Source organism: Theropithecus gelada, chromosome 2 (genome assembly GCF_003255815.1).
Source record: "Theropithecus gelada isolate Dixy chromosome 2, Tgel_1.0, whole genome shotgun sequence".
NCBI lineage: Eukaryota > Metazoa > Chordata > Mammalia > Primates > Cercopithecidae > Theropithecus > Theropithecus gelada.
The window spans coordinates 73,792,465-73,808,309 of NC_037669.1; the positions used below are offsets into that span (position 1 = coordinate 73,792,465).

A 15,845-nucleotide genomic window follows, 5' to 3' on the forward strand; every position below is an offset into this window, starting at 1 on the left:
GTTCTTTTTTTTTTTTTTCTCTGAGACAGGGCTTTGCTCTGTTGCCCAGGCTGGGGTGCAGCGGTGCAATCTTGGTTCACTGCAACCTCTGTCTCCTGGGTGCAAGCAATCCTCCCACCTCAGCCTCCCAAGTAGGCGCGCACCACCACGCCCGCCCCGCTAATTTTTGTCTTTTTTGTAGAGACAGGTTTTCACTATGTTGGCCAGGCTGGTCTCGAACTCCTGACCACAAGTAATCTGCCCACCTCGGCCTCCCAAAGTGCTGGGATTACAGGCGTGGGCTACTATGCCCAGCTTACAATGTACCTTGTTCGTATTTTCAGGCAGTTTTCTTCCATACTGACATGTTATATTTAATTTTTAATACTAGCTTATTGTGGTAAAAATCACAGACACACAGACACACAGGCATTTTTTTTAGTCTGTCGCCACTCCTTTCAATCTTTGCAATGCTTTTACTGGAGGCTATGTTCCGAGCAAACATGTCTATGAAGACACCAGATTCTCCCAGTCTCATGAAATGGTATAACTGCAGACCCTGAGCACTGAGCATCTTCTAATTCTTATCTTGTTTATATAACTAAAAGTATGAGAGAAATTTGTTGTGGGTAGGGTGGTGGTAGACATTTTCACTACTATTAAAACAAGAATCAACAAGAAAAAATGCTATTTACTCTTAAACTTGAAAACACAGCTTTTATGTAGTACTGCACGTTTAAAATACTTATAAAACATAAGAGATCTAATTATTATATACATTGAACTATCAATACAAGTGAAGTGATAATGCATTGATCCCTGATTTCTGTTACAAAGCTATGATTTCATCTTAGAAAAGCATAAGCATAATGTTGCTGTCTTACAAAACCAAACTGATTTTCTTTTCATTTTGCTTTAAATACTGCTTAGCTTAAAGACTACATCTTATCTAGCTACTGCTTTGTAACACCTTGTAGCTGTAAGCAAAATCACTCGGACCTGACAGTATTCTTAACAGTTCTCCACACTGCAATATAAACTGATGTCTCACACTAAGAAAATAGAAAAAAAAAAATGCATTCTCACAGGAAATTTTATCATATCCTTTCATAATATGCTTACTTTTGACTTAAAGCTTGGTAAGAAAAGATCTGTATGGTTAAAAAGGGAAAACTCTTTTATGGCTGTGAACATACCTCTAAAAGAATGTATAAATAAAACAGTTAATCTAGATACAGTTATCCAACTTTGCATTCAACTTGGAAAAGAACGCTACCCTTCAAACAATTAGCAAATAGTTACATAAACACCTGCTGTGTAGAAGACAGAACCATAAAGAATAAACAGAAGACACAGTTCCTTACTCCAGTAAGCACTGTCCTGTGGGGAGTTAAACACAAGCACGTGGAAAATGCAGTTCTGGCTGAACTCATTAACTGTGAACTTATCTGTGCTCTCCGTGGTTGGTCTCTGAGACCTGACTCAGTGAGCACAGTTTAATCCCTGCCCAAGCTCAGCAGATGCAATGGATGCTTGGGAGAGGTGGTCTAAGAAATATGCTGGCCAGACTTTCCTAAGCTACATGTCACCAAGTTAAGGAATCAATGCAATTTACAGAAATGCCTTCAATGAGTGGACTAAATATGACCTAAACTTTTAATCAACTTTTGAGTATACAAAACTGCAAAAACATGGAAGACATCATGTGTGGTGTGTATAATTACATGTAAAGTGATTAAGAATATCAAGTCTGGAGTTAGATCTGAGCCTGAGTTCAAATCCTGGCTGTACCCCTTAGTACTCCCATGGCCTTAGGCAAGGCATTTAAACTCTCCCTCCGTTTTCACATCTACAGAACGAAGACCAGACCAGCACCTACCTCACGGAACTGTCATGAAGATGAACAGGAGAAGATGCGTGGAAAGTGTTACTACAGTGCCTGGCACATTGTAGCTTTGAAAAATGGTGGCTGTTCTTGCTTTTATTATGGCTGTTACCATCACTAAAAAAAATCACCTGCTAACCTGAGTTCCCCGTCTGCCACGCAGCACACGGTAAAAGGTGCTCAGGCTACCAGGTGAAAGACAACCTCCTCCAGCCGTGCTTCCCTGGTTTTAAGGTGGGGATAACAACAAGGTCCACCTCTTTGGGTTGTGTGTGGTGTGAAGATGACAGTAATGAATTCATCATGCTTAGCCCAGAGCCTGGCACACAGTGTCTGCTCATCACACCACGGATGTAGTGAAGAATCATTCCAATGATGTGAGTGCATAACTAAACAAACTAAGTTATTAAAATACCAGTAAGGAAATAAATAGGTGTTATGATTACAGAGGAGGGAGAAGGGGAAAGTCCTACTTTAGAGAGGGGTACACAGGGAATGTCTCTCTGAGGTGACATGTGATGTAAAGCCTAAGGAATGGGGAAAGAGGAGACATGAGAGAGGAATGGGGAAGAGGGATGGAGAGAGGCCTAGGGAAAGAGCTGGAATGAATGCTCCATGGGGTCAGTTATTTGTGTCAGTCCTCTTCATCACTGTATCCCCAGACCCTGGAAAATGCCTGGCACATAGTAGACACTCAGTAAAGATATATACACTATTTATATATCTCAAAACATCATGCTGCACACCTTAAATATACAGATATTATTTGTCAGTTTTTAAAAATATGAAAAAATTAAAATTAAAAAATGATCACACACATAAAAATGATGTATACAGAATGAAGGAAGAAAGAATATTTCTAGCAGGGAGATCTACAGATGTAAAGGCCCTGGTGCATCTCAACAACAAACAAACAAACAAACCGAGGGGAGGTGGTAGGCAGCAGCACAGTCAGCGCAGCGTGGCTGGGCACAGCGGGTGAATGGCATGGGGTAAGGCTGAGGCAGACAGAGGCCAGATTACACAGGGCCTCGTCACCCGGAGCTTAAGCTCTGGGTTTATTTTTCTTTTAAAGAGATGCCACTGACAGGTTTTAGCAAGGAATAGTATGGTCTAATTTCTTTCTTTTTCTTATTGTATTTTTTTAAGAGACAGGGTCTCACTCTGTTGCCCAGGTTGTGAGCTCAAGTGAATCTCCCACCTCAGCCTCCCACATAGTTGAGACTACAGGTGTGCACCACCACTCCCAGATAATCTTTCTTTTTTTTTTAAATTTTTGTAGAGATGGAGTCTATGTTGCCCAGGCTGGTCTCAAACTCCTGAGCTCAGGTGATCTTCCAGCCTAAGCCTCTCAAAGGGCTGGGATTACAGGCGTGAACCACTGGGCCTGACCTAATTCATTTCTTTAAAAGATCACTCTGGCTGCTGTGTGAAGATATTTTGGGAAAGCCTGAGGGAAATGAGGGAGACCATTGGAGAGACCAGCGGAGCAATTCAAACAAGGGGTGTCAGAGGCTTGAACTAGAACAGCGAACTTGTTGATGGCCTAGATGATAAGGGATAAAGGACAGAACTCTGGAATCATTCTTAAGTTTCTATTTGAGCAAGCATAAGACAACTGTGCTATTTACTGAGAAGCAGACAACTAAGAAGGAACAGATTGGGAAGAAGGCAACTGAAAACTGACATAAGATGGTATAATAGTACCCTGTATCTATTTCTACGATGTTCTGGAAAACAGAAGACTACAGAACAGTGGCCCACAGGGGCTGTGGGTAGAGGAAGGGCACTGACTACAACGCGGCATGAGGGAACTTTCTGGGTTGATGGAAATACTCTATTTTGGTTATGGTGGTGGTTATAAACATTTATTGAAACTCATAAAAATGTACATGTATAAAGGGTGAATTTTATCATATGCAAAATATTCCTCAAGAAACCTGACTTGATAGAAAAAAAAATTGCAGCATCTTAACATTTGCTCAAAGAGAATTTTTAAATCACAGCATTGTCATCTATGATTACTCTGAAAAATTCTGGACATTTCTTAACTAGCTAGAATTCTACAAATGTCCTTAATATTGAAAAGAAATAAACACTATGCTTTTTCCTTCTTTAGGCCTCGAAACATTCCTTTGCAGAGTTAGGGCATAAGGATGTTAGAGTGTGCAGAAGCTGTGTGAATGCTGGTTATTGAGACACTAATAAAGTAAGTCTTGTTTGCTGGACAGCTGTTGGCTTCATTGTTCTTTTGTCACACACTAAAAAGGAGAGCTGTTATGCTAATGGAATGTGACCTTCTCTTAGCTGTTACATCATGACCTGAAACGCTGCCCGAGAACTCTATTTTCACCACGCACCACATAGGAAACGGTAAAACAAACAAAACAACAAAAGAGCCAAAAAACTATATTAAATGAGCAATACTCCTTAAAATGAGATCACTTATAAGAAATACTTCTCAATACTTAACATCCCATAATTTACTTTGCTAATGACTGTTTTTTCTCAATTTAGTATCATTTAGCATATAACCTCAACAATTTATTTCTAAGTCCAAATAATTTTTATGATACTCCTCAAAAGGCATTTTGTATGAGCACTCCATGACTAGTAAATCTATAAAATTGTGAGAGTAATTTCTTTATTTTTGTATTAGCTAATGCCTACCTAGATTATTTTATGGCCTGGTCATTTATGAACCATCTTCACTAGAACAAGGGCTTTCAAAGTTTCTGGACCATTATCCACAGCGAGAAATACATTTTACATTGCAACCTAGTACAGATACATGTGTGTGTGCATGCATACATAACACTGAGGTCTTACAAAATAAGACTTACTCTTACCATTTAAGATGCCCTCTACTATATTCTTCTTTATTATTGTCTTTAAAATGCTGACAAAGACCCACACAATTCATATCACGGCCCACAGTTTTCAGTATCACTGCACCAGAAGGTGAAACACCAATGCAACGCCTCTGCATGTTTTGAATATAGGCTTTTTAAAATGTGTTTTGTTGTTGTTGTTGTTGTTTTTCAAGTTCCGGGGTATGTGTGCAGGATGTGCATGTTTGTTACACAGGTAAGTGTGTCTCATGGTGGTTTGCTGCATGTATCAACCCATCACCTAAGTATTAAGCCCAGCACGCATTAGCTACTTTTCCTGATGCTCTCCTTCTCCCTCCCAGGCCCCTGTCATTGTGTGTTGTTCTTCTCCCTGTGTCCATGTGTTCTCCTTGTTCAGCTCCCACTTACAAGTGAGAAGACGCAGTGTTTTTTTTTTTTTTTTCTGTTTCTGCATTAGTTTGCTGAGGATAATGGCTTCCAGCTCCATCCATGTCCCTGCAAAGGACACGATCTCATTCCTTTTTTATGACTGCATAGTATTCCATGGTGTGTATGTACCACATTTTCTTTATGCAGTCTATCATTGATGGGCATTTGGGTTGATTCCATGTATTTGTTATTATAAATAGTGCTGAAATGAACATACGCATGTATGTATCTTTATCACAGAATGATTTATATTCCTTTGGGTATATACCCAGTAATGGGATTGCTGAGCCAAATGGTATTTCTGGTTCTAGGTCTTTGAGAAATCGCCACACTGTCTTCTACAACGGTTGAACTAATTTACATTCCCACCAACAAAAGTAAAAGTGTTCCCTTTTCTCCCAAGCTTCATCAGCATCTGTTGTTTCTTGACTTTTTAATAATCACCATTGTGACTGGCGTGAGATGGTATCTCACTGTGGTTTTGATTTGCATTTCTCTAATAATCAGTGATGTTGAGTTTTTTCTCATGTATTTGTTGGCTGCATGAAAGTCTTGAGAAGTGTCTGTTCATGTCCTCTGCTCACTTTTTAATGGGATTGTTTTTTTCTTTTAATTCGTTTAAGTTCCTTGTGGACTCTGGATATTAGACCTTTGTCAGATGAATAGGTTGTAAAAATTTCCTCCCGTTCTGTAGACAGTCTGAATGCTCTGACGATAGTTTCTTTCACTGTGCAGAAGCTCTTTAGTTTAATTAGATCCCACTTGTCAATTTTGGCTTTTGTTGCAATTGCTTTTGATGTTTTCCTCATGAAATACTTGCCCATGTCCATGTCCTTAATGGTTAAAACATGTTGTTTTTTATAAATAGCTCACTGACCTTCCCCAAGGTTGTCTGACAACTCACCACACTCTGCTCTTTCCCTCTGGAGGCTCCTAGTCCTGGCTGGAGTGAGCAACCAAGATGGAAGGGACAGTCAGAGCCCTGAGACCCTGCTGCTCCCCATCCGAGTGGTCCTTATATAGGGTGCTGGGGGAGCTGGTCCTTCTTAGTCTTTAAGTATTCAAGGCTTTGCATTTTTCCTCTCCCATTTACCCTCACTGTTAGTCTTTGACTTCTAAACACACACACACACCCAAAGCAAAATGAAATTTAATGGTGGAGAAAGAATGGCAATATGGAAAAAAGTAAAGCTAAGTTTTTTTTATTATCTATGGATTTCAGTGCCACCTGCTATGCCTATTTCCTAGGAGCACAGCCACCTGAACAAGTTTAAAAGGCTCAAATTGCATGTAAATCACACATAAAATGTATTTTCAACTGCTAATAGGTTTCGGTTGCTGAACTTCTAGTCAACATTATGTTCTACTCTTTCACACTCAAACTATTAGGTATGTTATAAATAGAGATAAATTTTATGTGAAGATTGAGAAACTTACTTTTAAGGACTCCCATAAGGGAAACTGGACCAGAGAAAAAGGAATCTGAAGAGAGAAAGAAAAAAAATCAAATAAATTAGGCAAAAAAGAGCCAAGTTTGCCTGTATGACTATATGAGCCTGTAATTATTACTTCAACTTTACAACAAAGCTAATATCAAACAAATTCACAGTTATAGTAGACATAATGTTTAGAAAAAGAGTTAAAACTGTGGCCTGTGGATTTTCATTTTTTGCTGAGATGAAGTCTCGCTCTGTCACTTAGGCTGACAGATCACCACCCTCGACCTCCCAGGCTCACGAGATTTTTCCACCTCAGCCATCAGAGTAGCTGGGACTACAAGCACACGCCACCACACTCAGCTAATATTTGTATGTTTTCTTTAGAGGTGGGGTTTCACCATGTTTCCCAGGTTGTTCTCAAACTCGTGGGCTCAAGCAATCCACCTGACTTGGCCTCCAAAAGTGCTGGGATTACAGGCGTGAGCCACTGAGCCTGGTGATCTTCTAAGTTTTGAGCCCAAGGGACATAAAATGATGTTGTGAAGCCCCTTTGAAATGGAAAGAGAAGCACAACAGTCTGGCTACTGAAATGACAAAATAAATATTTCCCAGCATAATGAAAACACTTTAGGACTTGACATTTCTGTGCTTAAGAGCCAAGGCTGTCTACTCCTTAGCAGGCAAAGTGTTAGGATTTAAAGGAGAAACCCAGAGGAGAGAGAAGAAAGGTAAGGTAGGGGGAAAAGTGTTAGGGGAATGAGGAGACAACAGTGAGGAAAGAGGGAGCAGGAAGAGAAGGGGAGAGAGAAAGGAGTGGAAGAAAAAAAGAAAAAGTGGAGAGCGGAAAAGAGGCGGGTAAAAAAGGAAGCAGGAAAGGGGAACAAAAGCAGGGAGGTAGAGGGTGCGGGGGCAGAGAGGAGGAGGACAGAAGACAGAAAACAGAGGGCAGAGAAGGAAAGAAGAGGGAGAAAAGAGGAGGGAGGAGGCTGGAGGGCAAGGGTAGGTGGAGGGAAGAAAGAGGAAGCAGACAGAGCTACCTACAAGAGTCAAACTTGAGAAACAGGACTCCAGGAACGGAGCAGCCAGTGTGGGAGTGGGAAGCCCACACCCCTCAAGGAAGGATCACCAAGTCAGTCAATGCTGGGGGACTGGAGAGGTTCTAACAAAACACAGCGGGACGTGGGTCTGAGCGCTGATCAAGTCCCAGGCACAGCTGGGGAGGGGAGTCATCTGTAGTAATGAAGTATGAGCGGTCAAGAGAATCGCCACACTTAGAGTTAGGTATTTACAATGAGCTGTCTAACAGTAAGGGCTAGAACCACCAACACTTCTCATGTGCCAGATATCTGCAAATAAGCACTCTGTAAGCTTCATTTCACTGAATCCTCATAACGCATGCTGAGACAGTTAAGTAGTATTACTTCCTTCATTTTATAGTTGACGAGAATGAGGTTCAAAGACGCTGTGTAACTTGCCTAAAGGCAGTTAGGAGGTAAGAAGCCCAGACAATCTGACTCTAGAGTTTTGTCTAACTACCACTATCCCCAGGAGACATCTAAATTATCTGCATATAAATTCACCCACAGTACAATCTGTTATTAATTTTCTGAAATTCAAACTTAAGACACCCATGTCATATTTCCTAAGATAAAAATGTCTTCACACCAGTGGACCCCACCCAGCAGCTGAAGTAATGTCCAGTCACAGCCCAGGGGACCAGTGCTGGTGGTGGTGATGCCCATGGGCACGCACACGCCATGGGCCCAGTACTGGCATTGCACAGGCAGCCCAGCTGCAAGGGAAAAGTAAATGTGGACTTTGAACATTATCACTATCACTACATGTGGGTGGGTAGGCGTGGCTGTAATGTCCCAGTTTCAGAGGAATTAATGGGTATTTACCTTCACGTGAATTGAGGGCATTCTTTCTTTCTTTCTTTGTTTTTTTTTGAGACAGTCTTGCTCTGTCGGTCAGGCTAGAGCACAGTGGCACAATCTCAGCTAACTGCAACCTCCGTCTCCCAGGCTCAAGCAATTCTCCTGCCTCAGCCTCCCAAGTAGCTGGGATTACAGGCATGTGCCACCACACCTGGCTAATTTTTGTATTTTTAGTAGAGACGGGGTTTCACCATGTTGGCCATGCTGGTCTCGAACTCCTGACCTCAGGTGATCCACCCGCCTTGGCCTGGCATTGTTATTTCTTAAATATTTATATTTAATCAGAAATTTAAAGATTAGCATCATCTGTCTTACTCAGCTACAGCAAATGATGGCCCCAAATTTGACAGACAGTGACCACAGAAAGAAAATCTGTCTACCATTCAGGAAGGAAATGTCAACGAGAAAAAAGATCAATGTCAACAGCCTGGGCTAATTTGACAAGCTAGAATCTCAGAGAAGTTTGTTATCATCATAAACAGGCCGCCAGCCCACCCTGAATGTCAAATTTCCCTAACAGTAGTTAAATTTAGTTTTTTATTGTCACAAAAACATAAAAGCATCTGACACCATCCATTCTGAAACTCGTGTTATATTTCCAATTAATTATCAAAACAATAACTTGACTGTGTAATAGGTTTCTAAAAGCTTTTCTAAATTTTTTAAACTCTATAATATGTAATAAAATATGCCCCAAAAGACAGGTAGTATGATTATGGATTAGTAGGAAGATAAATATTTCACATTTATAAGATGAAAAAAGCTTTAAAATTCACTCTAACGATCCACGTTGGCATCATTCACTTCTCAATTAAAATCACCTACAAATTGCATTGAGTGTTATCTACACTTATTTGGTACTTAATACTTTAGATTTTGAATTCCATCATTAAACATTTTGCCCATTTCCTCTACTGAAAGTTACTCATTGAGCTGTTCCTTCAGTTTAAAGAAATAATTTTAAAATCACACATTTGGAACGGTTGGCTGTACTATTCCACTGGGTACTTATTTTAAAAAGAGGGCCGACAGTAAACCCCAGCTTTACTCCCTAAAACAAGATTGACAGTCTAAAGTAATTAAATATGCTATAAATGCCTAAATAATTAAATTTGCTTCTGACTTCTAGTAGTGAAATATCCCTCATAAATTCCTGCTGTGTGAAAATTTTTCAAATATTCTTCAAGTCAAAATTGTATCACACACTTGTTGTCATTTACAATATGAACAAACAATAATGAAAATGTGTTCCACACATGTGAAAGATGGGCTGCCAGCAAATACAGCTCCATAGCTAAAACAAACACTATTCCCAACGTCTACAGAATGCGGGCCCGTCAGAAAGCAAGGTCCCTCCCCACGTCTGCCTTGAAGTTACATAACAGTGATGTTTCTTCAAAACGTGGAATTTTATACCCCCAAACAGATGTAGGCTGTTATTCTAAAATGTTTTATAGATGAAGAAAATGAATAGCTGTACTCAGAGGTCTTATATTCCAAAACATAACATACCCATTTTATTGCACCTAAAGTTACAAAATGGCTCATTGTTGTGACCTGTTTAATGCCTCCATTTAAGATGTTTTGTTTGAATAAGGTTGTTAAGACCCAGGGCACTAATAAGTGAGTGGCAGTAAACCCAGCTACCATCAAAGACACAGATGGAGGGGGAAGAAACCTGCTAAAATTCAACATGGATTCCACTTAGTAATAAACAGAGCAATAATTCTATACAAGAGTGCATGTGAGGATTCCAGGTGAAATAGGGATAAAATGAAATCTGGGTGTGGTAAACAGGAAGGGCAAGTTAGGCATCACTAATGAAATAAAGACAAAATTATATTATGAGCACATTTCACCTATCACAAAGTGTGGGACTAGAATTATCTTTGAAGCCAATCAATGCTTCTAACCCTGTGGTCTTAAAATAAATGCAATCTAATGGTCCTTTAATAGCAAAGTGATTTATAATACAACTGAAGAGACAGAAGATATGATTTCTAAGGTATCATTTAGCCCTAACATTCTATTTTTCAATTAAAAAATTACATTACAATACCAATACATTTTTAAAAAACTTATAAGACTTGACTGTAAGCTACAATGAACATAATGCCACCATGGGTGATCTAGGAAGCCTAAAGGACCAAGAAAGTCCATTTAAAAAGCTGTAAAAGCTTTTGTAATTGGCAGAAATAACCAAAAACTCTCTAGCGATAGATTTAAAAACACAGAAACCGTGTGCAAGACCTCTAGTTGAATGAAGAACAGCATGGAATTGGTAGGCTTGCCATGTATAGCAGAGTGGATCCAAGGACTGGCCCACTGCAATTTTCAAGAGATCTACAAGTGATTCACAGAAGAGTCTCCTTTTTCTTGCATGACAATTTCCAAATTCTAGTGGTTAATTTAGAGTTTTCCATTCTACTGTCCCACCGACAACAAAACCATTCTTTTAAATACTCTGAACCTTTTCCAATTCAACCCCAGGGGTAACCAAGGACAAATGAAGTTGAAGACCTAAACATTCCTTGTACCAAAGTGATAATTATTCTTAAAAAAACAACAACAGAAGTGAGAACCATTCAAAGCTAGTCTGCTAGTATTCAACATAGCGGGAAAGAATTCCAATAGTAAATACATTCTGATTTTTTTAACAACTACAGTTCATTTATTTATACTGTACCTAAGGAAAAGAGCATATACCCAATAAAAGAAATTAACCTAAAAGGGGGAAAATTGAAAGTGGGTTACTCCTTAGGTTGATAAAAACTAAAGCATCTTTCCAAAGAAAACATTTAAAAAAAAAAAAAAAAAAACGAGCAACAGAATCTAATAGAGAAAAGGAGATGAGTGTGAACAGTTTGATTCTTAAGTAAATCTTTCAGATTTCAAGGCCAGGGGCATTAGGAGTATCTCCAAACACAACTCAGTACATTAGTCATAAATGCTATCACTGAAGGTAATGATTAGATTTTCTTTTTCTACATTCTACAGAATCATCACAGTAATTTTGTGTAGACGGAACTGGTTCCTAATGTATCAATTTACATGTTAGAGTGCCAGTTATATAACACTATTTTGTAATGAAGATAATGACAATGTCAAATTAGTCTGTAATTCACTATACTTCTGAAGCCCTGGAAACAAGTTTCACTGTTTTTCAGAAGTATTTAAATATTTGACACCAACTTATGATAAAAATGCTCATCAAAATAAGAATGGAAGGGAACTTCCTCAATCTGATAAAGTATACCTCCAACAATGTATGGCTAATATCATTCTTAGTGGTGACAGACTAAATGCTTTCCCCTTAAGATCATGAATAAGGTAAGAATGTTTATTTTCACCACTTCTATTCAACATTGTGCTGAAGGTCCTAGTCAATGCAATCAGGCAAGAAAAAGAAAAAAAATTAAAAGAAATAAAAAGCAAAGATTGAAAAGACGTAAAACTGTCCCCATTTACAAATGACATGATTGTTTGTGCTGAGAATCTTAAGGAATCAACACACACACACACACACACACTCTCTCTCTCTCTCTCCCCCAACATAATTTCTAAATACTAGCAGCAAATAAATGAAAAACAACTTTTTTCAACAAAAAATTATATTTACAATAGTATCAAAAGCTAATTCTAAAAGTTACATAAAAATGCCAAGGACCTAGAATAACCAAAACAATCTTGAAAGATGAAAGAAAGGTGGAGTACTGACAATATTTGATTTCAAGATTTACTCTAAAACCACTATAATCAAAACAGTGATCAGAGTAACCAGGCGTTAAGGATAGACAAAACAATGAAATAGAGGAGAGTGCTCATAAACAATGATTTCAATAAATGGCACTAAAACAACTGAATATCCACAGGATAAAAATAAGCCTTGACTCCAACCTCAAAACCCTACACAGAAATTAATGAGAGCTGGATCACAGACCTAAAGATAAAAGCTCAATCCATAAAGCTTTTAAAAGAAAACAGGTGCAAACTGGTGATCTGTGGATAGAAGGAGATTTCTGGGACCACAAGACGCAATAACCACAAAAGAAAAAAAACTTTTGAAAAATTAATTTACATCAAATGTTAAAACTTCTGCTCATCAAAAGGTTAAGAAAAATCCCAATGGCATATTCTGCACAAATAGAAAAATCCAAAATCCACCACCAAGATTCATGTGGACCTCAAGGTACCCCAATGAAAGTTGGCGGTCTCATACTTTCTGATTTCAAAAGTAGCTACAATGAACAAAACTGTGTTGTAGTGGCATCAAGACAGACAAACAGACCAGTGAAATAAAACAGCCCAGAAATAACGCTTTGCATATATCGTCAAATAATCTTCAACAAGGGTGCCAAGACCATTCAACAGTGAAAGGACAATCTTTTCAACAAACGACACTGGGAAAAATGGATGTCCAGATGAAAAAGAATGAATCTGGACCCTTACCTCATACCCTATATAAAAATTAAAGTAGAAGAAGGAACTAAACATAAGACCTAAAACTACAAAACCCCCTGAAGAAAACACAGGGAAAATCTTCATAACATTAGATTTGGCAATGATTTTCTTGGATATGACACAAAAAGCAAGGCAACAAAAGCAAAAAGAAATAAATGGGACATCAAAATTAAAAACATATGTGCATCAATGAATGCAATTAACAGCATAAAAAGACAACCTACGGAATAAGAGAAAACATTTGCAAATCATGTATCTGATAAGGGGTTAATATCCAGAATATATAAAGAATTCAACAAAACAACCAGATTTTAAAAGAGCAAAGGATTTAAATTGACATTATTCTAGAGAAGATACACAAATAGACAACAAGCATATAAAGAGATGTTTATCATCACTATCATTAGGGAAACACAAATAAAAACCATGATGAGATATAAACTCACACCCTTTAGGAGGGCTACTAGCAACAAAAACGGAAAATAACAAATATCCTTGCTGGCAAGGGTATGAAAAAAATGAAACCCTTGTTCACTGTTGGTGAACAAAGGATATGCAAGGCTGCAGTCACCTGAAAACAGTATGGCTCTTCCTCAAAAAAATTAAGTAGTAGAATCAGCATAAAATCCAGCAATTCCATTTCTAGGTATACACCTAATAAAAAGGCAAGCCACAGAGTGGAATATTTGCAAAATGTGTATTTAACAAAGGACTTGCATTTTAGAATATAAAAATAACTTTCAAACCTCAACAATAAAAAAGAAACCTTGATTTTTAAAATGTGCACAAGACTTGAACAAGCCCTTCACAAAGGAAGATAGGTAACATAAGCACGTGATTCAACATCATTAGTCATCAGGGAAATGCTGAATAAAATCTATTGATAAAACAATTTGATGGTTCCTTAAAAAGTTAAACATCCAATGACCTTATGATCCAGCAATTTTGCTCCTGGGTATACAGCCAAAATAACTGAAAACAGACTTAAACAGACACTAGTATCCCAGCTTGCAGTATAAGTCACAATAGCTGAACAATCTAAGTACATCAACACACAAATGAATACATAAAATATGGTATATACATACAATGGGATGGAGTATTATTCAGCCATAAAAAGGTATAAAGTTCTGATACATGCCACAATATGGATAAACTCTGAAAACACCATGCCAGGTAAAATAAAAGGACGAATAATGTATGATTATAATCATATGAAATATCTAGAAAAGGCAAATTCATAGAGATAGAAGCTATATTAGAAGTTGTTTGTGGGGGAACTGCATTCGAAGCTGTAGCCTGGCTGGGGGAAGGGTAAGCAGGAAGCTCTGTACTTAATGATACAACCTTTCTGTCTGAAGTGATAAAAAGGTTTTAGGAATAGATAGTGATGACTGTTACACAACACTGTGAATGTAATTAATGATGCTGAATCTTACACTTTAAATGTTTAAAATGGCAAATTTTATGATTATGGTAGTGGCAATTTTCCCACAATTTTAATTTTTTTTTTTTTTTAGAAACTGCAATGAGGTGCCATTATCCACTAAAATGGCTGAAATCAAAAGACTGAGAAAATCAAACAACAGAAAAGATATGGAGCAACCACAACTTTCATACTTTGCTGGTGGGAACTTAAAACTTTCAAAGGTGGTTGCTCAGGTTTTAATTTGAACGAGAAATTTTACTCCTAGGTATTTATCCAAGAGCAACAACAATATACGTCCACAAAAAGATTTATACATGAATGTCGTAACAGCTTTAATCAGAACAACTAATGTCCATCAATAGGAGAAGGGCTAAACAAATTGTGGTGTATTCATATAAAGGAATATTAGTAACACAATGAAAAAAATTATTGATACATTGCTGTAACATTGACAACCCTTGCACAGGTTATACTGAGCAAAAGAAGTAAGAAACAAAAAGTGCAGATTATATGATTCTATTCGTATAAAATTCCAGAAAAGGCAAAAATAAACTGGGTAGGCAGAATGAGACTGAAGATGGAGAACTTTCTGTGAATAGGGAAACATTCAATATCATAAGGATATGGATTACACAACTATACATTTGTCAAAAGTGTACATATATAATTTGTGCATTTCAATATATATGAATTTTACCTAAAAATGTACTGTAAAAAATATAATAGTAGTCAAGGTGAAGAATGAGAGTAGACATAAATGAAATAAAAACGGCAGAATATTGATAGCTTTTGCAGGTTGGTGATGGGTACTTCATGGTTCATTATATAATAAATTCAATTTACTTTGTGTACATCCATAATAAAAAATAAGTGTATGTGTAAAGCATGACTACATTTGCATTAAAATTAATATACAGAAGTTCAACCAAAGTTAACTGTCATTAACAATTTGGAATAAATCTTCTGATTTATCTCCACGCATTTAGTTTTAGGTTTTAATTTCAGGGGGTTTGTTTTAAACATTAGTATGTGTTCCAAAACTTGATATTTTCCCCCAACATTATCTTAAGTATTTCCATGTTAATACATTAATAGATCTATCATTCTTTCTAATGCACAGAATTTCATAATATTTAACTATCCCTCATTGATGGGTTCTTTCCATTTTTCTTCCTCATAAAACACAACTTTGTTCAATCATTTCATTTTAATCAATCATTTCTAATGTGTAGGACATTCTAACTGTATCATACAGACTGTAAATATTCCTCAACATACCTCACACTAACATGGTAGACTAAGCCCCAGCGTTAACATTTCCACAGTACAATCATCCTTAGAAAACGCCCAGTGTGAACGGCTGGGTGTATCAGAACACAAAGAAATCTGCTTTTAGGTATCAAGTTTAAAAAATCAATCAAAATGAAAATTACA

General features: G+C 37.6%; 1 protein-coding gene across 5 annotated transcripts in view; it reads right to left on the reverse strand.

Annotated features, from left to right (window-relative positions):
* The window catches only part of SLC25A26 (solute carrier family 25 member 26), a 167,847-nt gene that overhangs the window by 26,435 nt on the left and 125,567 nt on the right, over nt 1-15,845 (reverse strand). For all 5 annotated transcript variants that reach the window (XM_025375303.1, XM_025375302.1, XM_025375306.1 and 2 more), the window contains one exon: nt 6,583-6,627. In XM_025375303.1, the coding sequence (XP_025231088.1) occupies nt 6,583-6,627 (45 nt within the window). The remainder of the gene's footprint in view (nt 1-6,582; nt 6,628-15,845) is intronic.